The sequence below is a fragment of the Chroicocephalus ridibundus genome, chromosome 1 (genome assembly GCF_963924245.1).
Source record: "Chroicocephalus ridibundus chromosome 1, bChrRid1.1, whole genome shotgun sequence".
NCBI lineage: Eukaryota > Metazoa > Chordata > Aves > Charadriiformes > Laridae > Chroicocephalus > Chroicocephalus ridibundus.
Window position 1 is genome coordinate 82,437,647 of NC_086284.1, and position 25,831 is coordinate 82,463,477.

The 25,831-nt window shown below is 40.9% G+C and overlaps 1 protein-coding gene across 4 annotated transcripts in view; it reads left to right on the plus strand.

Moving 5' to 3' along the window:
* The window catches only part of SHROOM2 (shroom family member 2), a 129,347-nt gene that overhangs the window by 81,463 nt on the left and 22,053 nt on the right, over positions 1-25,831 (plus strand). For all 4 annotated transcript variants that reach the window (XM_063341399.1, XM_063341377.1, XM_063341394.1 and 1 more), the window contains 3 exons: positions 1,847-1,978; positions 7,739-10,388; positions 12,377-12,474. In XM_063341399.1, the coding sequence (XP_063197469.1) occupies positions 1,847-1,978; positions 7,739-10,388; positions 12,377-12,474 (2,880 nt within the window). The remainder of the gene's footprint in view (positions 1-1,846; positions 1,979-7,738; positions 10,389-12,376; positions 12,475-25,831) is intronic.

Here is a 25,831-nt window from a genome sequence, read left to right on the forward strand (position 1 = left end):
TATCGCGTGGCTGAGCAGAATCTTTTGCACTGAGAGTATTTGGGCTCCTCCATTCGCTCTCTGAATTTCATTTTCTACCAAGAAAGAACAACATCGTGATGCTCTGCTTCACTGTTTTCTCCTTTGTCATGCTGGAAAGAGTAGGCTTTTGTTTATGGAAACAATTACTTCTTTTTTTAGTGACAGTAATGATGCTACGCTTCTTAGTGAAATTACAGCTTCCCTGTAGAATTATTATTTTCCTTTTGTAGTCCTGCATGCAGAGTTTGGAAAGGCAATTCTTTATTGATTTCATCAGATCTTTCTGAATGTACTGCAAAAAGCTGTGTACTCAAATTTGACCTGTTTTGAAGATACTGGGTTTATAATGAGACTTGGTTTTGTTCTTCAAATCTAGTGGCTATCTGATAACCCAAATTTATTAAGAGAGGGAATGAGTAAAAAGATACAGAACTGCCTTTACAGTTCAAGATGAAAATAAAGGGACACTTTCTCAGTCTAGCAAATTACTTTGTAACTTAGACAAATTACTTAACCTTGCAGTAATAAACTTCATAAATACGTAAGTGCATTAAAAAAAACCCTCAAGACCTCAAGGTCCTATAAGCCTTTGTTTCAGACTGTGGCTTGGAAGGATGGGATTTGTCTTGCTTTGTACCTTGTCTAAATTTTAAATTACACTTCCTCCAAGATGAGGCAAAGAGAAGGGCAGGATGAATTACCTTCAAGAAGTTCCTGCTCCCTTCCCGGGTGACTGAGAAGGTCTAGACACATGGCCCGTGCTCGACATCTGCTCACTGAAAGAGAAGTAGCTGAATTCCACCCAGAAGACTTATTTAACATAGGGGAAAAAGAATGCACTTATTTCGTGAGTGCTGAGAGGTGTTACGAACAGCAAGTCCTTGGAAGGAAGTGCAAGCTGTTGTTACAAATTCCTGAAGAGAAGGAAGGGGCAGAGGAGCGTAGAGCTGTTTTGCAGAAAGGTTTGCGATTTACAAAGCTCTAACAACTTATTGTTGCCAGAGGGGATCCCTTCAGTTACATGAGCATATACATTTGGAGGTGATAGCCAAGTAGATGTTTGGGGACTTCGAATTGCTGAGCTATTTTTGAGGAGTATTCTTTAAAAACAAAACAAAACAAACCCCAAACAAACAAAACACTCCTGCATACCTGGGGTGCCACACATTTCAGAAGCTGAAGCAGAACTCGGCTGGAGTTAAAATGATTAGTTATATCACTCTTACTAACTTGTATGAAACAATGTACGTGGCTTTATTCCTTCCTGTCATTACTCTTTTCTTCCCGCCTCCTCCCATAAGCACGTACCTGCAGTAAAACCTTGCCAAAGCCCTACTGTACTGATGACATGTTGTAAAAGAGTCATAAGTCTCAGTATTTGCTTTAACTGTTCAAGCTCTGGGTACGTGTCAGGTACTTTAAAATTTGTTTGCCTGTCTGCCCCTTGTAAAAAACACCCCACCACCAAAATATATAAAATAAAATAATAAAAAAAAAAAAAACACAAAACACAAAAAAATAAAAAAAAAAAAAACAAACAAAAAAACCTGCTCAAGCACAGACTGTGGAGAGTATTGACATTTCACTGCATCTCAAGCATTTTAAAGGAATGTAGGTGTCTTTTCAAAACTGGCATGCATGTAGAAAGTTGTCCCATTTGCTGTCATTTAAAGTCATTGTACCCCTATCCAATCTGTATAGCGTTTGACTAGATTTTTACTATTGTGTTTGGTAGATTTTTTTTTTTTTTTTTTTTTTTTTGCTGCATGTCACCTTACTGAGCTGTTTGTACTAAACTCGTACACTCTGACTCTCTCGTTTTCAGAAGAAATGACCTAGCCTGCAGGCCTCACTCCTGGCACGCAACCAAATTCACAGAAAGTCAACCCGAGACAGCCACGTCACACCTTTCCTCATCCAATGCCTGCGCTTCCTGGCACTCGCGCTATCATGCAAGGTGAGTCTCTGCTTAAGTTACATGCATTAAGCACCAACAGTGAGACAATAATAATGTAGGTCATGACATTGAGCGTTGGTGTGTTGGTTTGTTTCGTGGTTTTTTTTTTTTTCGAGCGACGAACGCAGAATGATTGTATTATACATCTTTAGTATTGCCTGTCCTTTCAATGCTTGAAGGGGGATCATGGGAAGTTTGACATATGGATTGAGTGGATTTCAGAAACAGTATGTGATATGTGCGTGTGACTGAAAGGTAAGAAACTATCTTTAAAGGCACTCAAAAGATTACGTTTCTTGCTCTGTGTTTCCTTTCAATGTTCACTGGTAAAATCCTAAACCTTTGTAAGCAAAAAGAAACTGCCAAAATCAACGTACCTAAAGTGAAATTGAAAAATTAAAAAGCCTTTTCCTAAAGGGAGGGTGCAGAATGTTTTCCTGTTGGAAGGTTTTACTGGTTTTATTAGTTAAACTGTTTCTGTAATCTGATCTTCCCTACAGTTGTGCTCTTGCTTGTGCAGAGAGGTAATATGACCAATGATTTTCCGTCCCTGTTTAAAGTACCTTAATATTTGTTAGGTCTCGTTCAGCACTAGGGGAGAAAGGCTGGCACCCACACACTTGTAATTGTGAAACTTTGAACTTTTAGGTAGCACCTGTTTGTGTCTGGCTACAGGTTCTTGTTTTTTCCTGCTTGTAGGTGACATTCTGCAGCATTTTCACAGGGGGGTTTTGGTGGTATGTTGTTGTTGTTTTTTTCTTTTGTCACTTTTTTCTTCTCAGTTCCCGTTGGGCCATAGTTACACTGAGCATTAAAGAAAATGAGTCTGGTATGCAATACCAATTTGGAAAGTAGACTTGTGTTTTCTATGCTTATTGCTGTACATTCTCCATCATTACTTCTTGATGTTAATTTATCATGGTAGTTAAAACAGAAGAACATTTATACATTTATACTTCAAGTTTTTATTTTATTTTTCATGTCATTTTTACAATTGTTTTTACATCGTTGGTTTTCTTTAGAAGCTGCCTACTGTTTTTAAAATAATTTGCTATCTGCCCTTGAATAAAATACGAATGTTAACATTTAGACAGAAAGGGGTTTTTTTAAATGCACTTTGTAATACTTCTTTAGTAGAAGTTTTAGCACATTGTATTCTTCAAATCCTGGATTATAACTGCTACAGTTTCACACTTATTTAGAGAGTTTGTATTTAAATTTCATGTAGATGGACTGAATTAAATTTATAGATTTGAAGACAGAAAAAGTCCTTGTACATAGAAACAAAATTCAGAAATTTCTAAAAACTTTATAGAGTTCCTAGTTGCAATGCTAACTCAAGAGTATTTCTACATTCAGTCTACTGAGTCTTCTGACGGAGCTGTAAATCAGCATATGCTTCCTGTTCTTCCTGATGGTTGTCCTTGTACCTTGTAAAAGTAAAATATTACAAGACTTACGTCTCAAAGTGTGATTTGATAGGAGCTGGGGTGAATCACAATATTTTAAAAAAGAAAAAAATATTAATTTGGTTCAAGGCCAATTTGAAATGAGCTTTGGGCAGGAAATTGGGTGTGTAAAGGAAAAGGGGGAAGGGAATAGAGCAATCCTCTTGCCCCACATATCTGGGAGACCTGTCAGTCCTGGTGTCTGTTGTCCAAGGCAGTTCCAGTGGCAGAGCTAACTTTGGAGTGTGGCTGATGGAGGCCCAGCATTCCCAGAGTGCCAGCCTAAGGATTTGGGTATTTTGAGGGTCCCAGTTGCGGAGGGGAGTCCTTTGGGCTTCCTTGTCTGCAAAAATAGAAGGTGAGCAGCTTCAGAGATCCCTCACTTTCAAACGACAAATCACAAAACAAAGAAGCACCGTGCACTCTTAAGTCAAGCACCAAGCTGAAGAGGATGTACAGCAATCGGTATGCAAGGAGATAATAGAAATAGCCCTAGGAGAGTATATTTCTAGCCCAAGGATCCCATCCCATGGCTATTTCTGCTATTTCTTGTTCTTCCTTGAGCTAAGCATCTGAAATTGGTATTCACAGCCTAAAATCTCTTCTGAATGTGCCTGCGTGCATTCTCTCTATGAGTGTGAAAATTAAATCACGTGTAAAACATGGAGAGTTCAGTCGGGGGGGAGAGATGCTTTTGCTGTCTTCCGAGCGGGATGTACCTGGATTTTGTGTGTTGGGGGGTTGTGGGACACCTGGACAAAACAACCCTCTGAAGATTGTCCATAGCTAGACATAGCTATGGGTAATTATTGGTTTTGTTTTGGGGGGTTTTTTTGGTTGGTTTTGGTTGGAGTTTTTTTGCCAGCCCCCATGAGCCAACAATGTGCGCTTGCAGCCCAGAAGGCCAGTTGCATCCTGGGCTGCATCAAAAGAACCGTGGCCAGCAGATCCAGAGAGGTGATTCTGTCCCTCTACTCTGCTCTTGTGAGACCCCACCTGGAGTACTGCGTCCAGCTCTGGAGCCCTCAGCACAAGAAGGACATGGACATGTTGGAAGTGGTCCAGAGGAGGGCCACAAAGATGATCAGCGGTCTGGAGCACCTCTCCTATGAGGACAGGCTGAGAAAGTTGGGGTTGTTCAGCCTGGAGAAGAGAAGGCTCCGGGGAGACCTTATAGCAGCCTTCCAGTACCTAAAGGGGGCTTACAGGAAGGCTGGGGAGGGGCTGTTTGCAAGGGCATGTACCAATAGGACAAGGGGCAATGGTTTTAAACTAGAGCAGGGTATATTTAGATTAGACGTTAGGAAGAAGTTCTTTACAATGAGGGTGGTGAGACACTGGCACAGGTTGCCCAGAGAGGTGGTGGAGGCTCCATCCCTGGAGACGTTCAAGGCCAGGCTTGATGAGGCTCTGAGCAGCCTGGTCTAGTTGAAGATGTCCCTGCTTACTGCAGGGGGGTTGGACTGATGACCTTTAAAGGTCCCTTCCAATCCAACACATTCTATGATTCTATGAATTTGGACCTTTGAGAAGATGCTTGAAGCTAGACGAAGACAGATAGAACAGGAGAGACTGTACCAGTGTAGATAGGAGAGGGGGGAGTTCTGGAGCCCAGATTTCCACATCTGCCACTATATGTGTATTTTTTTATCGTGTGACTTTCATTTAAAAACAGCAAACTGTCTCAAGAGCACTAGGCCAGGTCTTGGTAATTCTCATGCAAGGCTAAAGAGTTAGACCTTGTAAGTTTTTGGTGCCTTAATTTCCCTCTGTCAGTCTTCTGCTCTCTTTTTCACAGAAGTCGTACCTTAACAACATGGATGCAGACTTTTTTCCTAGCCCACCCTAGACTAAGGATGACTGCACTTTTGTAGGAGGTTTGGATATGAACTGTCTTAAGTTGCTGAAAGTTTAGACCTTGCATTTTCTTCCAGTAGGATATACTATAATAGAGGACCTTATAATATTATTTTTTTCCCCGTCCCCTGGGTGTGCAGTTGCAACCAACAACCTCTTCTACTTCATTCTGGCCTTACAAATGGGTGTGAGGCAAGTATGCTTTGAGAAGGCTGCTTAAACTGAGTTTTTGGAGCAATTAGGTTTGTAATCCCGTGCGGTCTGAATGTGGTGTGATTTGCTGAGATGATGTCATTCCTGGGAGGGCCCAGAAGCAGAAACTCATGCCCCAGGGCTAGGTGGGGTGCTTGTTCGTCAAAGTGGCCAAGGATGGTGTTTGTAGATTATTTCCTGAACTTCACCTGGCAGGCTTTGACCAGCAGTGCAGGTGCTTTTGTGAATCCACTCTAAAAAAGCAATTGAGAGAAGGATATCCTGGGATGCCAGGCTTGGGCAGGGAAATGGTTTTTGGACTCTCTTCCATGTCGGGGTTCATGGGAAGATTGCCCTGCAGTTAAGGACCACAGGAGGCCATGCTTTGCAGTAACACACCATCAGAAACTTTCCCATCCTTTGTTTGAAGCATTTGCTGCATCTTCTGGGTTTCCATTAGGCATTTTCTAGTAGGGCTTTGAACCTTTTGTGCTGACGATCTCTGCTTCACAGTTGATACCAGCAGATCTACATGAGACTTGTAAATTGAGGCTTTCCTGCACAAGTGTCATCTTTATTTTAATTGATGCCAAGTATCTTCTTGGTGCTGAAAAGGAGGGGAAATATCAACAATTCATAGCAGTACCTGGCTTACATTCTTCACTAACAAAGGAGATCCTAATAATGACCAAGACACTTTTTACAAGAGCCATATTATCTGCCTTCTGCCTAAGAAGACAATTAAGACCTTTTTAAGTATTCAGCAAGATGTTTTAAAATGCTGAAAATAAAAGAATGAAAGAACAAAAAACCCACAAGATGAGGCCAATGCTAGTGTGTCTTATTAATAAAATGCTTTTAGAAAATAAGCACAAAATATACCTTCTCTTATTTCACATATATTGCTTTTGGCCACATATAAAAAAAAAATTACAAAGGTTATAGTAATGAGGGGGGGAAAGCAATTCTCATGTTGATACTGAATTCCAAAGAACTGTTTGGTTGACCTTCACAATATTTTTGACAGAAAAAAAGATCTATATCACTCTTTGTATTTTTTATGTGGACTAGTCTAATTTCATTGCTGGCTTTCACAGGTTTCTTTACTGTACAAGATTTGATAGATGCTTCATATAATTATAGCTACAGGGAAGTGGAATAATTCTGGGATTTCTACCAAGGGGCTTTGCATGCAAGGGCAAGAATTTGAATTTGGTATATAAAAGCAGGAGGGGCTGCCAGTGAAGTTCAAACAGGGAGATGTGATGAGAATAATTGGAAAGAATATCTTGGCATCAGTGTGTTGGATTGACAGGAGTGGTGCTGTGAAAGATACAAAAGAAAAGAAAGAAACCAGAACAAAACTGATGGGGTAGGAAAACAACAGAAGCAACAAGATTTTACAGTAGTGTCCTAGACAACTGATCCAGAGAAAGTACAATGTCAAAGATGTTTCTATAGAGGAAAGAGTGGCAGAGAGGAACTGGTGGGGGTACGGACTCTTGAAGAAAGGTCAGAAGTTTAGTTTCGGCCGTGAAGAGCTTATTTTGCTCTGGCATCTTCTCCTGATGTTTTCCTGTCAGTGTTGTGAAACCGAGTGGAATCGAATGACGTTGTAAGGCTGTCAACCTGAGAGTGGTTTGAAACCTCATTGTCAAGGTGCATGTGAAAGCTCAGAACTCAAATGGCGGCATTTGAGGCAAATGTTTGTAGTCAGTCTTAGTTTAGAAATGAAAATTTTAAATGAATGGGCAGGATAAGGGAATAACTTTATGGACTGAAGAAGTTTAGAGTGAGATTACAAAAAATGAACAAGGAAGTACGTGAGTTTAACAGCTGGAAGAATCGTGGTGCCTGGAAAATAAGCTGAAAAATAAGTTGGTGTTTGCCCTTGGAAAGAGGGAGCAAATGGAGCTCAAACTAAATTTGTCTAAAAGTAAAAGTTGGCAAAATCAACAATTTGCAGAGGGAGAGGGGAGCCTTCAAGGAGATAAATGTGTATTACTTATTGGTAAACTTACAAAGGGAAGTTGAGTTAGTTATTAAGGTTCAAGCTTTGAATCGGTGGCAGAGTATAAATATAAAGCCCTGACTTTGTGTTCAAACTTCCAATTTTATTAGATTGTTTGTCTCGAGTAACTGCTATGCAGATGGATCTTAAAACAATGTTAGTAAAATTGCTGGCTATATATTTATGGTTATATTGTGGCATTTTTTGACTGGTATATTTATGCTGAAGCTTCTTCTTTGTTTCCTGCTGTAGTTGTTCTTCTCATGACCTGTCAAACTCATGGGATCAGTCAAGTCTACATCGCGCTTCTGACCAATTCAGCTCTTTGGGAAGTATGGACAGCTGGGACCACACTCCACAAGTAGCCCAGTATGGAAGACTCTCTTCTGCAAGGTCTAACAGTAGCATTGATCATCTAGGGAGCCAAAGTAAGCGGGATTCAGCCTACGGGTCTTTCTCCACAAGTTCTAGCACCCCTGACCACACTCTATCCAATGCAGACACTTCTTCGACAGAGAACATGCTATACAAAGTAGGCCACTGGGAGACTGCTAAGCATGGAAACAAGTCTGGCCAGTTCTTGAATGACAACAGTGGAATAGAGGACAAAGCTGGGTATTTGCCAGCTCCCATCCAATACGAGAACAACAAAAGTCCTAGAATAGAGGAACACCCCGATGGCAAGCTCACTTGCTCTGGAAGATCCAGTTTTGGACCTGTCTGGTATGTTCCTGATAAGAAGAAGTCTTCATCTCCTCCCCCCCCGCCTCCACCTCTTCGTAGTGACAGCTTTGCTGCTACCAAAGGCCATGAGAAAGCCCATGGCCCCATGTACTCAGAGGGTGCCAGCACACAGCACTTCCCAGCCCTGAACTGGTCGCAGCCCAGGAGTGACTGGAACTTGGAAACTGTGGAGCAGCAGCGGCGGCCCTCCAGAGCATGTGACAGGAGGGTCAGCAGCTCAAATTATAAATCTGATTTGAGTTCAGAACATGCTTTTTCTTCAACTGGTGAAAGGTACAGTAGTAATGCAGGAGCTGTGAACAAACTGCAGTCGTCCTTGTCCAGCACTGATGTTCGGTTTGCACAGCCTACTTACAGTTACCACCACCAGCACCAGTACAGTGATGAAAGCACTTTTTTTCATAATGCAAGGATCTTAGCTGCGCCTAAAGATCAGCAACATTATCTGTCCTATAGTGGCATTCAAGAGTTACCTTCAGATCATTTCCATGGCTACAGTCCAAACCAAGCCAGTGTGCTCAACAATTCCTCTTCTTCGAACAGTGCTGCTGAACAGAAGGTGGACAACACTGGACAGAGTCGCTATTATTGCGTGACAGCAAAACAGCCTGCTCAGGGAACTTCAAAGCCACTACAACTCAAGGACGACAGCTGGAAACCTGCAGTGGGGACCGATGCATCACTTGGACCTCATGAAAATCCTGCTGCTGTTACAGTGGTCCAAAAACCAAAATACTATCTACCTCAACAATCTGTTGAATCTTCACTGAAAGGGTGTGAGAACAGTAGTCGTTACCCAGTGGACAGGGAGGGGGATGCTAGGTGTCCTGTAGTAGAAGAAGCTAAAAAAACCAATCATACTGAAAAGTCTGGACAAAAGAAAAACTTTGAGAGCAGCTCTGAGGAAAGTGAAATTAGGTACGGTCAACAGGAGTATGTAAAGGGCTGTGTCCTTACCACTGAAAACAGATCTGCTCAAAAAGATTTTAGGTGGGGTAAAGATGAGACTGGCAAGATTTCTCCTCAGAAGACCCCAATGTTGCACTCTTTAGCTCAGGAAGGGAAAAAACAGTCTGACAACAGCCCAGAACTGGTAACAGAGCGACAGGCCCCATTTGACGCTCACTTGTCTAAACAGGCACGAAGGAGTGACCGTTTTGCAACAACCCTGAGAAATGAGATCCAAATGAGAAGAGCAAAACTTCAGAAAAGTAGAAGCACTGCTACGTTGGTAGGGTCATCTGAAACAGAGGAGTGCAATGAGTCCTGGAAGCCAGATTCAGCAGAAAATGTCACCGCATCCCCAGACACTAACTTTACTAGCGCCTACAAAGATCACCTCAAGGAAGCACAGGCCAGGGTTCTGAGGGCGACCTCCTTCAAACGGCGGGATTTGGAGCCCAGCCCCGCTGAATATCTCCCCAGGTCACCCGAGCGGAAAACTGGTAGTTACAACTCTTCATTATTGGCTTTGGTTTCTGAGGATGCATCTGAATTCCTCGAGGCTACACAAGCTAAACCGAACCCTACAGGGAGTGGCACTCATCACGTTTCTCGCATCGGAGCCAGGAAGAGGTTCACAACAGAGCAAAAACTGAAATCTTACTCTGAACCGGAGAAGATGAATGAGGTGGGGATGTCAGAGGATGAGTGCCATGCTCATTGCCGTCCAAATACATCTGAAGAAGCCCTGGGCTCATTTGCAGACAGGTGGAAATTTTTTGAAGAAACAAGTAAGCCTGCATATAGGAAACTGGCACAGAAACCAGCTCCCCATGGTCCAGCTGAGGGACAGCCTGAGAGGGCAGATAGGAAGGCTCACGGTGGACAAGAGGGAGAAGAGTCATGGTATGAAAGAAGAGGTCGGGCAGCCTCTGTTGGAGTTGAAGCTGCACATGCCTCAAAAGATAACGTCCAGCACAGTAGCAGCAATAAGGCTGCTGATAGGATTGTGAAAACCCAACAGCCGCAGCGCCTGGGAACCTTTGCGGAGTATCAGGCATCGTGGAAGGAGCAGCGGAAGCCAATAGAGCCAAGGAGCTCAGGAAGGTACCATTCAGCCGATAATATCCTTGATGCAGGCCATGAACAACATAAGAAACCCCAGTACACCCATGAGAGGTCTAGATCATCCCCTTCTACTGATTTCTACAAACAGGTACAAGTGTCTTTTGCATTATCCTTTGAATTGCCTGGGGAGGGGGCAGGAAAGTGGTGCAACGAGATAACTTTTATGAAAATTTCCAGTTTTAGGAACACAGTGTAATCTGGTGTTTGCCTTTTGTCAGTAAGGCAATAGTTGTTATAGGTAGCTAATCATTGTTATAGGTAGCTCTGAAGTAAAATGAAGAAGATCTAACTTTGTATTGCACAGGAACTAAGTGTAGGAAAAATCAATTAGATTGAGCAGTTTCTTGTGTATTGTAGCCAAATGGAAGAAAACAACCTGGTTGATTTGATAACATCCTCTTTTTTTTACAGTAGAGGTATAAGAGGATCAAAGCAATCTTCACCCAGAGTTATTTCTTCATTGGTGTGGCTGCCTTCCCAATTTGAAGGCTATTAGTTCTCTGAAATGATGAATAAAAATGTTCCATGGGGGAATATAATATCTACTTTTGTCCAGTTTTGTTAATGGTCTATTACTTTCCATGGATTTCCTCTTCTAAACTTGCTTGATGCAAAGCTACACAGGACAAAACTTCTGCCTAATAAAGTTTAGAGGTTAAGAAAAATATGCCTGTTAATGTTAAAGCTACACTACAGCAACAAATGAAACTGCTTAATGTTTTATTTTATGTCAGTTTGCTTGATTTAAGATGTATAAGTTTATTCCTTAGAGAGATGCCAAATATCTGTTCAACTTGCAAGTAAATATTAAGTTAATTTTTAACTAAGCAGGGCCAGGGAATGGCTGGCAGGTGGCAGGGGAAGTAAGCAGAGAAACCAAATCTCTTAAGTTCTCTGTTTAAAAGATGTTGTTCAAGCTGCTACAAGTTTGCCTGATATGTATAAGGAGTCATAGCGTGTTCAACCTGTGTTGAACTTCGCCTTATGCAAGAAAAGAACTGAGGCAATGCAGCTGTATGTTATTTCTTCCTTTTTTCCCCCCCTCTTGGTAAAAGCATTGCATGCATGCGTACATACACACGCATCCACACAGCACCTCTGTGTGTGGGTATATACACGGGTAGAATGAGGATAGCTCAAAAAGAAACAAAGTACGTCGATCTTTAGCAGTTGTGGACTCTTTAAGTTTTTTGTCTTTGAATTTTGCAAGTTATTTTTGAACTGTCTGTGAAGGCTTAACTATGCAGATAATTTACTAGGGCAGAGATTCCAAGCACTGGAAATATTCACCTGGAAGTTATTTTGAAAATTAAATTAGCTAAATTATTAAATAATTGCCTACCCAGCAGAAAAATCATCATATAATCTATTCCATGTATGCATTTCTGGTTTATTAGTCAGTGCCTTTAAGTTCAGTATAGGCCTCCTGGGGCAAAAAGCAGACACCTGTTTAGGCACCTGGAAAATATGGTGATAAGTGCATTGAAGGTGCTTACAACAGACTGAAGTAAATAAAGATGGTGTTTCGCATATATGATTCAGATGATTCCAGTGCTAATGCGCAATTAAATTTCCTGTAGGTTCAGTGTTTGTAATGCAAAGCTATGCTTTGGGTGTGGTTGTTTGAAGATAGTGAGATAATAAAATTCTGGAACAGCAATGTTGTGTGTTTTACGGAGAAACTAAAGTACACGCTCAGGGATTCAAAAGCTGGTGCGTACTTGCCTCTTCTAAAATGTGAGAGACTCTTCTGTAACTTCTTTGCCGCATTTTTTTTTTTTCGCTCTTTGCTAAGTAGAAGTTGCGAAGGTTTATATAAATGTTAAGCTCTTCTGTAGATCAGCAAATGAGAGCAGTAACTTGAGCACAGCCAGGTCGGTAGTGCTGTGCAAGAGGTCACATAGCATACTGTACCACTTAAAACCAAACAAGCTTAAGACATGCTATGCTGTTGACTTCATCTATATTCAAACAGAGCAAACCCACAAATAAGAGGTTCCATAATCATAGATTTTTTTCAGGAGTCTGAAACATGATGACTTGGTGTGTCTTACTTGTGCTGTAAACCACTTTTAGGAAGTTGAAGTAAGGAGGCAAGCGGAGGATTTAAAGGAAGATGGGGAGCGTATTTTCTCTAAAGTTAACAATCTGGATGAAAGGAACTGCACTGTAAGGTAAGCATTTCTTAATTTCTGACTTGAAGAGATTTCTTATGACAGCTCTGATTAGATCTTTTCCTGACCCAAACTGGAAGTTTTGCTATGATGATTTCACAGTTTTTGCAATGCCTTTTTCCCTTGTTTCCCTCCTTCTCCCCACATACTTCGACATGCATGATACAGTTAATATAGGGACTGAAATTTAGGGTGAGCTTGAAGAAATTGTCAAGTGTATTGCAGTTTGTTTGGGGCCAGATGATTCTTATTTGTGTGCATGAAATGATTCAGATATTTTTCATATTTATCAGTTACAGGTTTTTGGTGGGGAGGGCAGGGAGGGAATGCTTGTTTCCCAAAAGAGTTTTCCAGTATTATCCTTGGCAAAGACGGTATGCTACTGGAAGACAGTAGTGCTGTAAGTGCGACTTTTCTCTACTTGTGCCCGTACAGAATACAGTACGCGAACAGAATCCACCAGTCATTGTTTTCCCATTTCATCAGCTCCGCTTGTCTTTGTTAATTCATGTTTTAATTAAACTGCACAATATTTTCAGACCCTTGTCAAACGTATGACTCCATGCACAATGCAGTTAAAATCCTTAAATGTCTAGCTTGTTGTGGGGGTGCCTTCCTCCTGGCCCACAGTTTGCCGGAGCCGATGTAATGTAAGCAGTGATTTCAGCGGTCGCTGATACTGTGGCTGTTAAGTGGCGTGTGGCAGCTGAACTGAGATTGTGCACACACTGCTATCACCGGGTTTGATAGCTCCGGTTTTTGTAACAGAAGAAATGCATATATAGGAAAAATAATTTCAGTGGGCTTTCTTCGTTTTCCTGTGTGGTATTAGTTGCTCAAGGGAAGGGAAAATTATGAACTGTAGCAAATATGTACTCTAGTCATGACCAGAAGCTTTTAAAAAAATTAGTATTTATTTGTGGTTTTACACGGATCTATTTTGCATTGCTTATGGCCCAGCTGAAGAGACCATCTGCTATTTTTCTAATTCTTTGTAGCCCTTTGTACTTACCATAGCGATTTCAAAAAGAATAGCCCATGAGGGTGTGAATGTGTGCGCCTGTGTGCGCACGCGTGTGGAGGGGAGATTGGGCTGGAGGGGAGGGAAGGGAGGGAGCGGGGGAGGCGGCAGCACAATCAGCCGGGAGCAGACGTGCTTCTGTAGGCAGACAGCATCTCTGGACAAGTAAAATGATTTCCATCCACCAGCGCTGAACCCTAGTCACAAAAGCATGTGAATAATACTCCTACGCCAGCATTTTAGCAGTGTTTGTGCAGCACAATTCTTGCTTTATAATCACGGAATCCATGAAAATCACATGACTGGGCACCAGCTGCAATAACTTTTTTTTTTCAAGCCGAAGCCTGTTTTGACATACTATTTCAGATGTAGTATATGGCCATTTCACCACATTACAGGAGGTTTTGTAAAATGGTCTCTTTCACAGTCTTTCCCTTAGCACTTGTGTTATGCGGAGGGCTTGTATGTCTTCTGTATTCAAAAAACTGACTGAATAAAATATCTCATTTAGGCATTTAATTCCTGTGTTGTGAACTACTACTGCATGATGATGAATGGCTGTCCTGTAGGAAAGAATATGTATTCCCACGTGCTCTTTTTTTGCCAAGGAGTTCCTGTGCTCAAAAGGAATTGGACTCATCATGACATGAAATGATTTTATGATTTTTGAGCTGCCCTAAAGGCATTTAGTTTCCTACTTCTAAAAGCTAGTAATCTGCAAATGGCTAGCAAATCTACCTAATCTGTGGTATGTTCTCGAACATGAATACTAACCAAACCTAAGGTCTTCCTTGTGGTCAATCTTAATATTTTCTTTGAAAATTTGGGTTATATTGCTGATGGCCCTTATTTTGTGCTACTGAGGCCTGTGCGCTACAGTTGCCTTTGTGTGACCAAAGCCAGCATGACCGTGTTGGACACAGGAGCAGCCCTTCAGCATTTGTGTGGGTTAGAAGTGCAGGGACCCAAGCTGAGAGCCAGCTGTGGAGTCCATGGGTGCCTCCTCTGGGTTAGAGACTGTCCAACACTACAGGGCCTCCCTCCCCTCCAGTTGTTCTGCAAAAAAAAAAAAAAAAAAAAAAAAAAACAGAATAATTTGGGGTTTAAGTAAACTTTGATTGTTTACTGTTACAGCTTCCCTGATTATTCTCAGGATAAATATGAGTCTTTTTATTGCACTGAATCTAGAATGAAAAAGGGTTGGAGCATCGTAACAGCAAATGGTTAAAAATGAACAACAAAAAAAATTGCTTGATTAGCAATTTTTTTCTCCTGGGCGCTTTGCTGCTGGTTCATTTTGCTACAGTAATTTTTTTTTTTTTAGCACACAGTTGCAAAACCTAAATTGACATTACTACTGAAAGCTGGGGGTTTTCTTTAAAGTTGATGAAGTTAATTTGTGAACTCCTTTCATCTTTGGGCTGTATTTTTCCCCTCTGAGATTACTGAATGCTTCCAATGAATTCAGGTTGTTTCATCTCCCCTTTTAGAAAAGCTAAAACATGTTCTTCCAAATTGCAGTATTTAATAGCTTGGAGTATTATTTTTATAGGAAGAGAAAGCAGTGGTCCGTAGTAGCCGTTTATCATCTCTCATGCAAGAACCAAGCCACTCTTGTTACGAACTTACAGGCATGCAAACAGTCATCTGACATAAGCTCAATATTTTTATACGGAGGCTTGACGCGATTCTAAACACATTTTCAACTTTAGGACTGCTTTAAAAGTGTTATGTGAGTCTGCTGATCTGTAAAACAAAAGTCGGTGCTTTTTTTGTTTTTAATGATGCTACTCTTTCTATTTCAAATTGGTTACAAAAGCTTAGCTCTTTACAGATGTAAAGTCTGTCCTTTAAACATGTCTCTCTTTCTGTATTTGTTGAATGACATATGCTGGTTATATAATTAACTTCCCTGCATAAGTCTCCACAATTTCTAAACCGACATAGCCCTTCAAAAGGTTAAAGATGGAAATGTGTGCTCTGGCCTATAGTCTGTGGCTTTCAGCAGGATGACATGACACATAAAAGTCAGTCTGCGTCAAAAAAATAATGCCTTATGATATAATTCTTAAGATTGCCGTCTGCTAGAGATGTTTACAACCAATGCTTTTATTTACTTTCTAAGGACGTTTGACTTGTTATCTCTATTAATTTGTTTCTGCAATGTCTATGAAAATTATATAATTTCAAAAAGTGAAAAAGGACTTACGAGATCACAGGTCGCAGAAAATCTTTCAACATTTAATAGGTGTCAAGTACAAGAGCATGTGTGTCAAGTATAGGACGACAGCATGACTCACTCTAACTAAACACTGTAAGATGTTTCTTGTAGTTCTTTCACGCCTTAGTAATTGCTCCTGTCTGAGCTCTTGAAGACGGAGAAACAGCCTTTACCATACAAAACCAAAGTAAAAGTGATTTTTTGATGCCTAAGTTGACCTAAATGCCCAAGTTTAATGTTCTAAAAAATCTTTTGACAAGCCAGAAACAGGAGCTATAGAGAGGTTCCCATGTTCGTTATTAGGGACTTCGTATGGCAACTGATTTTTCGAGACATGATGAATATCTAGCCTCCATGCTCACCAGGTGGTACAACAGCAAATAATTGTGCAAGGAAGGAGGAGGACCTTCAGCACACAGGAATGTGAATAATGTTATGTCTTCTCAATTCAGTCAAGTGGAAAAGAATTTACAAATGGGTGATACTCCATTTATATATATCAAGCGTATGTGGATGTGTATATATATATATATACACACACACACACGTACACACATAAAACATACATGTGTGTTTTGATAATTATTTCTCTGAACGTGTTCTGCTTGGTGACCATTATAGGGGTTGGGGCTATCTATCTATAAAGACTAACTAGCAGAGGGTGAAAAAAAACCATTCCACACTACGCATTTGGACAAATTAGTTTCTCATGTTTACAATAATAAAGGTATAAATTAGACATTGGAAATATTCTTAGGAACTAACCAGTTTTTTACAACTCAGTAATTTTAAGTTCTGTATTTTGGGTTTTTTACTGTGCTGTCAAAAAAATATTATAGTAGCAATATACAGTGGTAGTATCTGCTTAACTGGGAACTTAGGTATTGAAATGCAAGACTTGAAGGGGGTTTTCTCTTTATGTGTAGCAAAAGGGCCATTTACTTCAATACTTAAGCAGAACTCTGCTTGCAGGGATTGCATCACATACTGATTTTAAACTTATATTCTTTATTTACTGTATGTAAATTGTTAGAGTCAAACTGAGAAGTTTTTCCTGAACGAATATCACAGGATGAGTGTGTCTGGGTTATTGTAGGATTTACCAAGACGTCACCAGAGCTATAAAAGCAAAATGCTTTCACCTTCCTCCCTTTTCCTCTTGAGGAAGAAATAGTATGATCTTGTGCAACTGCTTCCTTACAAATCAGTGAAAAATTACTTGGGCAAACATTTCATGCATGTCTTAACAAGCTTCAATATTTTATGGTACGAAAGAGGTCTAAGTTCTCTGTTTTACACTTCACCTACAGCCCTTGTCATTTTTCATATAAACTCTTCTAAAGGAAAGGAATATTTCCTATCAGTTTGCGAAGTATAGAATTACCAAACAACTGGTGTTTTGAAGAAAATAAATTATAAATATGCATAATAACTTTTTCCATCTAATGTGCGGTGTACTAACAATTCCTGCATTCATTTTATTCAAGAGCTTATAAAGTGAAGTGTCCTCTTCTTGAAATCAATTTAAGTATAATAAGGACTGTTATAAAGGTTTAAGTGCTCTCTTTTTGAGGGAAATTAATTATTCAGCAAAAGGGAGAAGAAAACATGCTTTTCATGTAGCTAGAACATACCAGTTTGGTTGAAGTAATGCTTCAGATACCTGAATTCCAAACGGTAATGGTTTCACATATGAAAGTGCCTTCTTGCATGAAGTTAAAAATGAATTATAGTTTTCCCTTTCCAGCAAGTGGTGTGCAGCTATCTGTCATCATCTGGAGGAAGTGCAGGCGAGCCAACGCGCATCCTCACAGGCTCTTAGCTATTAACACAGACTTCAAGAACGCGAGCTGCTGAAGCCCTTTCTACTTACATTAGCATTTCTTTATCATAAGATATGGATTGTTAATACATCTGTCGGACTACTTTTTTGACAGTGATGTCATTGCATGTATCATATGGATGATGCAGTACAGTCTTGGGCTGCTTTAGAGTTTGTAGTTTGTCTGAAACTGGGAAAACACTTCCCATGTCTAGAGAGGCAACAAAGGAGAGAGAGTCCATCAGAATCTGTTCTCGTGTATTAGGAGTCCTCTGCCACCTTCCATCTTCCTTAGATTTCTGTAAATACTTGTAATTAGTGCAAGTTTCATTGCCATGTATCACTGTTTCCAGTGTACTAGTGTATGTGTCTGACTAGTAACAGCTAAATAAACGTCGTGCTTTGAGACAACATAACCTGGAGTCACTGATACACGAAGGACGTTGATGGGAGTTGATTCTTAAGAACAGTGGTGCCTAGGGCAGGCCAAAGGTCTACCTAAGCAGGTTTCCTTTTGACTAAATAATAGCAGATGCTTGGAGAAAACGAAACCAAGGCAAACAGAGAGCCATGCTGCTGGGTATCGTTGCCCAGCCCCTGCTGATCTGCCGTGAAGAGGTGCAGTCCTAAGTATTTGTGGTTAGCAGCTCCTTGATGAATTTTTCTTTCAGAAAAGTGTCTAACTGGTTTTGGGCCCACATCAACTTTTGACATCCGTAGCTTTTTGTGTTGGTGTGTTGTGAGGAAAAGCACCTCTTCTGTGGGGGGTAGATTGGGTGTCTCTGAAAGCTGTTGTTTGGCTTTGCCCATACTAATTTTCTTCTTCTGCATCTTTCCACATTCTCATGTCCTTTTAGAGCAGTGGGAGAACTGCAATAACATTAGGGTGCACTATGAATTCATAAAGTAACATAATGTTTCCTTTATCTTGACTTTTTTCTCTCTTCTCTCTCTCTCTCTCTTTCTCTTTCTCTCTCTCTCTCTTTCTCTCTCCCTCTCTCTCTCTCTCTCTTTCTCCCTCTCTCTCTCTCTCTCTTTCTCCCTCTCTCTCTCTCTCTTTCTCCCTCTCTCTCTCTCTCTTTCTCCCTCTCTCTCTCTCTCTCTTTCTCCCTCTCTCTCTCTCTCTCTTTCTCCCTCTCTCTCTCTCTCTCTTTCTCCCTCTCTCTCTCTCTTTCTCTCTTTTTTCTTTCTTTTTTCTTTCTTTTTTCTTTCTTTTTTCTTTCTGCTGTGGAGTACAGAGATGGTATGATCATAGAACAGTCTGTGAAATCCAGCTTTTCCATCCTGCATAGCAGTAATTTCAGTTATACATCACTGTATATGTTGCTGAGGTATAGGAAAAGCTATCCCATGGGTCACTTTGCATTTATTAAATCTGAATTTCATCTGTTGTTTTGTTGCCTATTCGCTCAATGATGGGAAATCTTTGGCTTGTCTTTATTACTCAGAGTAACTTCCTCACAGCAGCAACTGTTGCCACCTTCTTTTTCACCCCTTTTGTCAATCATCTAGATCTAACCACTTCTTTTAATCATGTGATGATGTAAGTGAGGGCTTTGTCCCATGGCAGTCAGACTTTTAAGACCCTCTGGTGAGGATAATTTTTTTTTTTTTTTTTTTTCTAAAAATCCAAATAGTCTCCGTCATGCAGATCACAGTTGTCCACGTATGTAGTGACTCTTTCTAAGACTAGTAACGCATCCAAGACATAGCTTTTCTGCACAAGCCCAAATGAGTCTTGGTCATTTTAACATGCTACGTAGTGGAGCTGCTGAATCTCTTCATATAATTTCTACCTCTTTGCTTACTTTTGATGTTAAGTTTATGGTTCTGAAGTTCTCTAGATTCATAATATTTTTTTTTCTCTTGTTCTCTCTCTTCAACACTCTCAGACCTTCCCTTCCAAAACATTGCATGTGTCACTTTGCTCAAGCAGTTGCCCAAGTATCAGAGGAAGGGGTAGCTATGCATCACAGCTACTATTTCAGCAATTTCCTATGGGAGTTTCAGGTGATTGTCATCTAGTCCAGGTAACTCATGACTACCCACTTAGTGGTCGACAGCATCTGAGAATTCCCACGTAGGCTGCTCTTTGCTCATGGGGGAGTCCATGTTGATTTTCTGCTGCAGCCTTATTTTCTTCTCACTCTTGCTGTTGTACTTTTGGCCCAATAATCTGCCTGTCGCATACCTGCATTTGAAGAAGTGCTTCCTTTTTTTTTTTTCTTTTCCTTTTTCTGTCCTAACATCTTTAAGAATTTGTACCTCTGCCTTTTTTTTTTTTTTAACCTTACTGTTTTGCTAGAATAGTTCTGGATTTTCCTCATTTGGGTAGGACTTCAGTTCTCTGGTGGATGTCTTTTTAATTACTGTTTAATCCAGCCTTCAGAGGGGACAGAAAGGGGAGGAAAAAGGGTGGTCTGGGGTTTTTGGTAGGTGCTACGGATTCTCCCAGAGTTTCACATTTGTATCTTCTGTCACATGTTATCTCTTAGCATTATACCATCTGTCTGGCTTGTTGCTTTTAAAGATATTCCTCTCATGTATGTAAATGCCCTTTTCAAAATTAAATACCACAGTGTGGATTCTTGATCTTTCAAGAATGATTAATATAAATACATATGGCCACTGGCACAGGGTAGCTCTTCAAGTAGCAAAGTTTTGAACCAGATTCTTCTCATACGTCAGGATCAAGGCAGGAGTGGCATGATAAATTGTCTTTTTCTTTTCTCCTGTTGTCCATTTTCAAACTTTCGGGCTGCTTGAGCTGAGAGATGCATGGTTCTTCAAGAGCACTCTAAATGCGTTATGCATTCAGGGCCTGTTGCGATAGGAAGAGCGGTAACAGTTTTAAACTAAACTAAAATTCCTTCAGATTAGATATAAGGAAGCAATTTTTTACAATGAGGGTGGTAACGCACTGGCACAGGTTGCCCAGAGAGGTGGTAAATGCCCCATCCGTGGATGGGAACCCAGGTCAGGTTGGATGGGGCTCTGAGCAACATGATCTAGTTGAAGAGGCCTCTTCTCATTGCAGGGGGGTTGGACTAGATGACCTTTAAAAGTTCCTTCCAACCCAAACTATTCTATGATTCCATGATTTGGGGATCTAGGATTGCTTGTGGCTAAATGAGGGTGCTAATGAAGATGCCTTCTACCACTTCCTCTTTTCGCTCTGCCACGCTCTACTGGTAGGCGCATCCTTCCTTTCTTTGCATGTTACTCAGTGGGTTAGTCTCGCAATTCAGGCAGACTTTCATCTCCAAACCTTGAGGGCTCCTCCCATTGCCTTCCCATTCCTCACCCTCCTAGCAGTGCTCAGTCCAGCGGCTGTCAGGTGCATGTCCTGCAGGTCGGTGTGGTGCTCCGCTCTGGCTCACCAGCAGATGCTAGTTCTCATTAAGTGGGTGCTGGACTGTCTCCAAAGCCTGCGCTTCGTTTACAGTACGCTACAGTAAAATAGCTTTGTTTCTCCCCCATCCAATTTGCTCATTCCCCACACACTTGAAAGCATGGCTTCTGCCTCTGCCTTTGTTAGGTGAATTTTTAACGCCTGTTTCTAAACTGGAGGGTAGCTACCCCACCTCACGTACCCCGTTTTGTCTAATTCCACCTTATATTACTGAGTAAAGTTCTTTTTAATTGCTGCTGACATATTTGTTCTCCATGGTGCACGCAGTGACAGCATAGGGGTATGCGAGGCCACCATGATCTGATAAAAGGAAATATCAGAGGGTAGTTTCTTCTTATGGAAAGTCTCCCCCCTTTGCCCCAAAAGGTAAGCGTTGCCAAGCATGAAGAAGCTGGGAGAAGTCCTGGTCGTGACTCTGAAGGCAGTAAAATTGTGGGCGGGCAAGAGGAACCGCACACAAGAAAGTTTATGGAGAGAGAAACAGAGATAAATTTGTAAGCATTAATCCATTGTTGTGTTCCGATTTGGTTTTACTGCTTTCCCTGGAAAGAGGATTAGAATGAAAACAATCTAAAAGACTAAGTTTTCATTGCATCGCTTGAAATCCAGCTATCTTCTTGTGGTTATTTTAATGGTAACAGTTGAGTAGGGAGATTAGAGATAATATAAGATATCGTCTCTGGTGGTTATACTCATAAAAGCGTCATATGCTGATGTATTGTAGATTTTATTTTCCCCTAAGTTACTTGATGAAGAGCATCTTTGGAAATAGGTGATTGATTTGTCTCCTCAGTGCAGCAGTTCATACATTTCTAACTTGTGGAGTGGCTTTATGGGGTTCTGGTACTAAAAGCTAGCCTGTGAAACGTTCACCTTCTGCTATAGGCCCTTAGGCAACATGGATTATGTTTTGCTGTCACACAGGAGACTGTTTATGCCAGTAAATTTGAGTGAAGTTTTGTGCTAAAAAGTAACGTAACAGCTATAACTTCCATTTGTCTGCAGGGGACAACCAGACTTGCTACAGTCTGCGAACCAGTTGTGTTGTGTTATGTAAACAGATGAGTTTTCTTGAAGTCAGTCTCTATCTTGAAATCAAATAGACGGCCTTGAGAGATAGTGAAATCTTAGGGGAGGGGATTAACTGGGTATCAGTGCTGTATCATAATCTTTAACCTCTGTATGTGAGTTTACGTGCAGTTTAAATAACATTTTCCTCTGAAAGTGGTCATCTTTAAAAGGATCTTTTAATACATATTAAAGCCTTATCCACAGTTTCCTTAATTCTTTAATGAGTTCTTGTAGAAAAATTGAAAGTAGCTTGAGCTTTGCTCTGATGAAGGCCACGATGCCTTTGGTTTCTAAAGATGGAGCGTGGGGGTGGTAATTTGCTCATGCAGCATGAAAGCGTTTAGTTCTTTCCCTGCAGAATCTCCTGCAAGAGAGAGCGCCTGTGCACACAACGCATGCAAAAAAATTCAAGCTGGAGGGCTGTTGATGAAGACTCTCCTCTAAAATTAAAGACTTGATTATTTGAATGTTGTTCAGAAAGGAGCCTAGTAACACACTGATCTTTCTAAATCACTTTAAATATTTAAAAACTTGCGGAACTCTTGTTGCTGAAATGCAGGTCGTGATTTTTTACAAATGAAAGGAAAAACCCTTAAAAAATTAAAGGACTTTTTAAATCTCTTTTTTTTAATAACCAAATCCAGGGGGTGGGGGTGGGGGGAAGGGAAGAGCTTTGAAGTCTCTGAGATCTTTTCCCTGAGGTCAGAAGTTTCTGATGATGTAACATACAATACAGACCAAGCCTTCACTTATCAAGGTTAAAGTTGACGGAGCTTGTATGAACTTGTCAATCATAGGAAGCAGGCAAAAACAAGCCAGCTGTTGTGAGGCATGGCTTTGAAAATCCTCTGTGTTACAGTAAATGAGACGCAGAGGTTGAGACAGATTCAGCTCTGCGAGGCTTTCAAACTGGCTGGCACATTTGCAAGGATGCAAGGCTCACATATCCAGTGAATATGGGTAAACAGCTGTAAATCCCGGTAAGATTGTCATGTCTTCAGTGTTAAAGGGTGAGAGAAACAGCTGGAGGTGTGCCCCTTAATTACCTTTTTCTGTCAGTTCTGAACAGAAATTTGCAGTTATTAATTCATACAGTATTTCTTTTGTTCTCCAGGTCTTTGAGTACAGGCTGCGTCTTCTGTCCCTATCAGCAGAAGCCACAGTAGCAAATTAGGAACGATGCAATGCTTGTTACAGAATTTTATTTTGCTTAGCGTAGTCGACTGCTCTGTTCACTGATGGGTTGGGAGAACAGGGGGAAAACGTGAGTTAATTCCAGCTAAGATGCTCTGTGTGCATGTGCTCGCACACGCGCGCTGTTTTTAGCAGCTTTTGTTTTCACAGTTGGCATCATGCACACTGGAATTAGAAGGCAGTGCCTTTTGAAAATATTTGTTTTCTGGACCGAGGGCTGCAGTGCCGTTGTTGTGGCTCGGGGTGCCAGGCTCGGGGTTCCTCTCAGCTAGGGGTGGTGCAAGAGCTTTTCATCTTGTTATTTTCCTGGCAAGCCTGTTACTGTGAGTGCAGGCTTGCACGAAGACCTTTTCCACAGCAGCAGGAGATATTAGCTGGGAGTGTAAGAGAATTGGATGTGACTATTGGAAGCAAGCGGTGAGTGTGGCTCTGAGTGAAAAGATGGCTATTGAAATGTGTGCATGTGCATGCTAATTAATTTAAATAACTGGTTTTAGGGTTATTTTTTTTCCTTTAGAGATGAGCTACGTGTTCATTTTGGTGCCTGCCTGAGAAACCCAGGTGACCTAGCTATTATTCACGAAGTGTTTCATTTTATAGCTTCTGTTACCAAATCTTTGTGCAGCCGTAAGCAGCTGTTTTCAGTAGTAATAGCAACAAGAAAATTGCAACAGCATATCAGAAAAAAAAAAGTCTAGATGTGGGGGGAAAAAAAATAAAAATCAAAGGAGTGGCAACTGGAATGTGTGTGTGGGGGGGAGGTTAGTAAATTGACAGAGCAATCATTTTTCTTTGAGCTTTTTTTAATGTGACTATGATTTCCTTGTTAGCAGTGTTGGAAAGTATTGTCTTTTGTCTCTGCAATGGTTGCCATTTGTGTAATATGATGGCTTTTGTTATACTGTTGGGATATTCTGATGATTGAATTCAGTGTGTAAGCACAGAACACGTTAACTGGTTGACTTAAGTGAGCAGAAGTCCTTTTAATTCCATGCAGGCAATCCCCTGTGTGCTAGGACAAGCATGCAATAGATAAAGCAAGTAAGAATACAGCCATAAAAATTATCTTTTATCATTGATTTTTGATGTGCAGCAGGATGGAGGAGGGGCTTTTATTTTCTGAACTAAGGAAAGACAAACATCCCTCCCTCTGCCCTTTCCCACAAGATTCTTCCCTTCTGCATAAAGGCCCCTATGCTGTTATCAGAAATTTAATTTTAATCGGATTTGATTTTTACTGTGGGCCTATGCATTGTGCTGTTACCCATGACTGACTGGCCTACATTTCATCCGCCAACATATCTTTGCTTATCTGCTGCAGAATTAGAGTGGGTCTGTTGAATTTATTTCTGATTTTCATGGGGAGAGAAGTAACATTTTTAGTAAGAGAAAGAATGTGAGATGACAACCCATTGCTGTGTGTGTTGCCATGCAGGGGCAGAACAAGAGAGAAATTGTGGTGGGATCAACAGACTGGCGAGCAGCATCTGTCACCATATTTCATTCTGTGATAAAGCCAGGTGATAATGCAAGGGTTGTTAAGCTACAGTGACATTTTGCTTTATCACATCGGCTGCAACAACTAAGCTGTATTTAGTGTGACTGACTAAATAGATAGCCGCCATCAAGGCACAGATAATGTTAATAGGCATTCAGAGACAGAATTGGAAAACCAATACTCACATCATGATAAATGGGTTGTAGTGTAACAGTGATGGGCCATGGAGTATACTTTATGAAATATCTTGTTGGTTTTATACCTTCAGTTGTCTTCTGAAGTATATCAGGGCGCTTCTCTTTTTTTTTTTTTTTTTTTTGTTTTTTTGTTTCTTGAGAAAGAGCATTCTCTCATCATCCAGCAGTCATTATTCTTTTCATCTTAACACATGCTTTGGTTTTTAAGACCCTTTGCTTCAGTAGTGCTTCTAGTATGGTAGTTGTCACCATCTGTCTCTTCAGACCAAAGCTCTACTTTGTAGTGACTTATTGTGCTGTGCCTCTTCCTGGAGTGACCGTTACGGTACAGCCATCGTGGTGATTAAAACAATGTGTTTTCTGGAGGACCCCGTTATTCTATGCATTTGTCTTTAAAGATTTCTAAATAGTTTTGCTGCCCAAGTTCTCATTTAGCATCTTTGGAATATGCTTCATGTGTCACTATCTGGTGGATAGCGCAGGCTGTACACTCAGTAGTGATAGTAGATAGAATGCTCAGAAAAATGGAGAACTTGTAATATAATTGCTCTTGTATAGGATGTCCAGATTGTGGTGTTCTGGTGTCGGTGTCTCCTTGGCATTGCAATAGTAAAACCAATTAGGGTTTCAAAACCTTTGGGATCCTGCAGCCTCTGAAAGATAAAGCATGTGGGACTCGACGAGGATTCAGACACCTAACAGAAGTAAGATGTCAGCACGCGAGTGAAGTTCTGACTCAAGTTATAATCCATAGAGATCTTGGGCTTGATCCAGTTGGCCAAACACAGGTGTCTGGTGATCTGAGATAGCATATCCGACTTGGGTTCCAGCGCACATCTCTTAGGGCAACTGGTGCCTTTGAATAATTAAAGTTTCTGAAATAGTAGAAGACACCTGTGTTTGGGTAACTCAATTGATCCC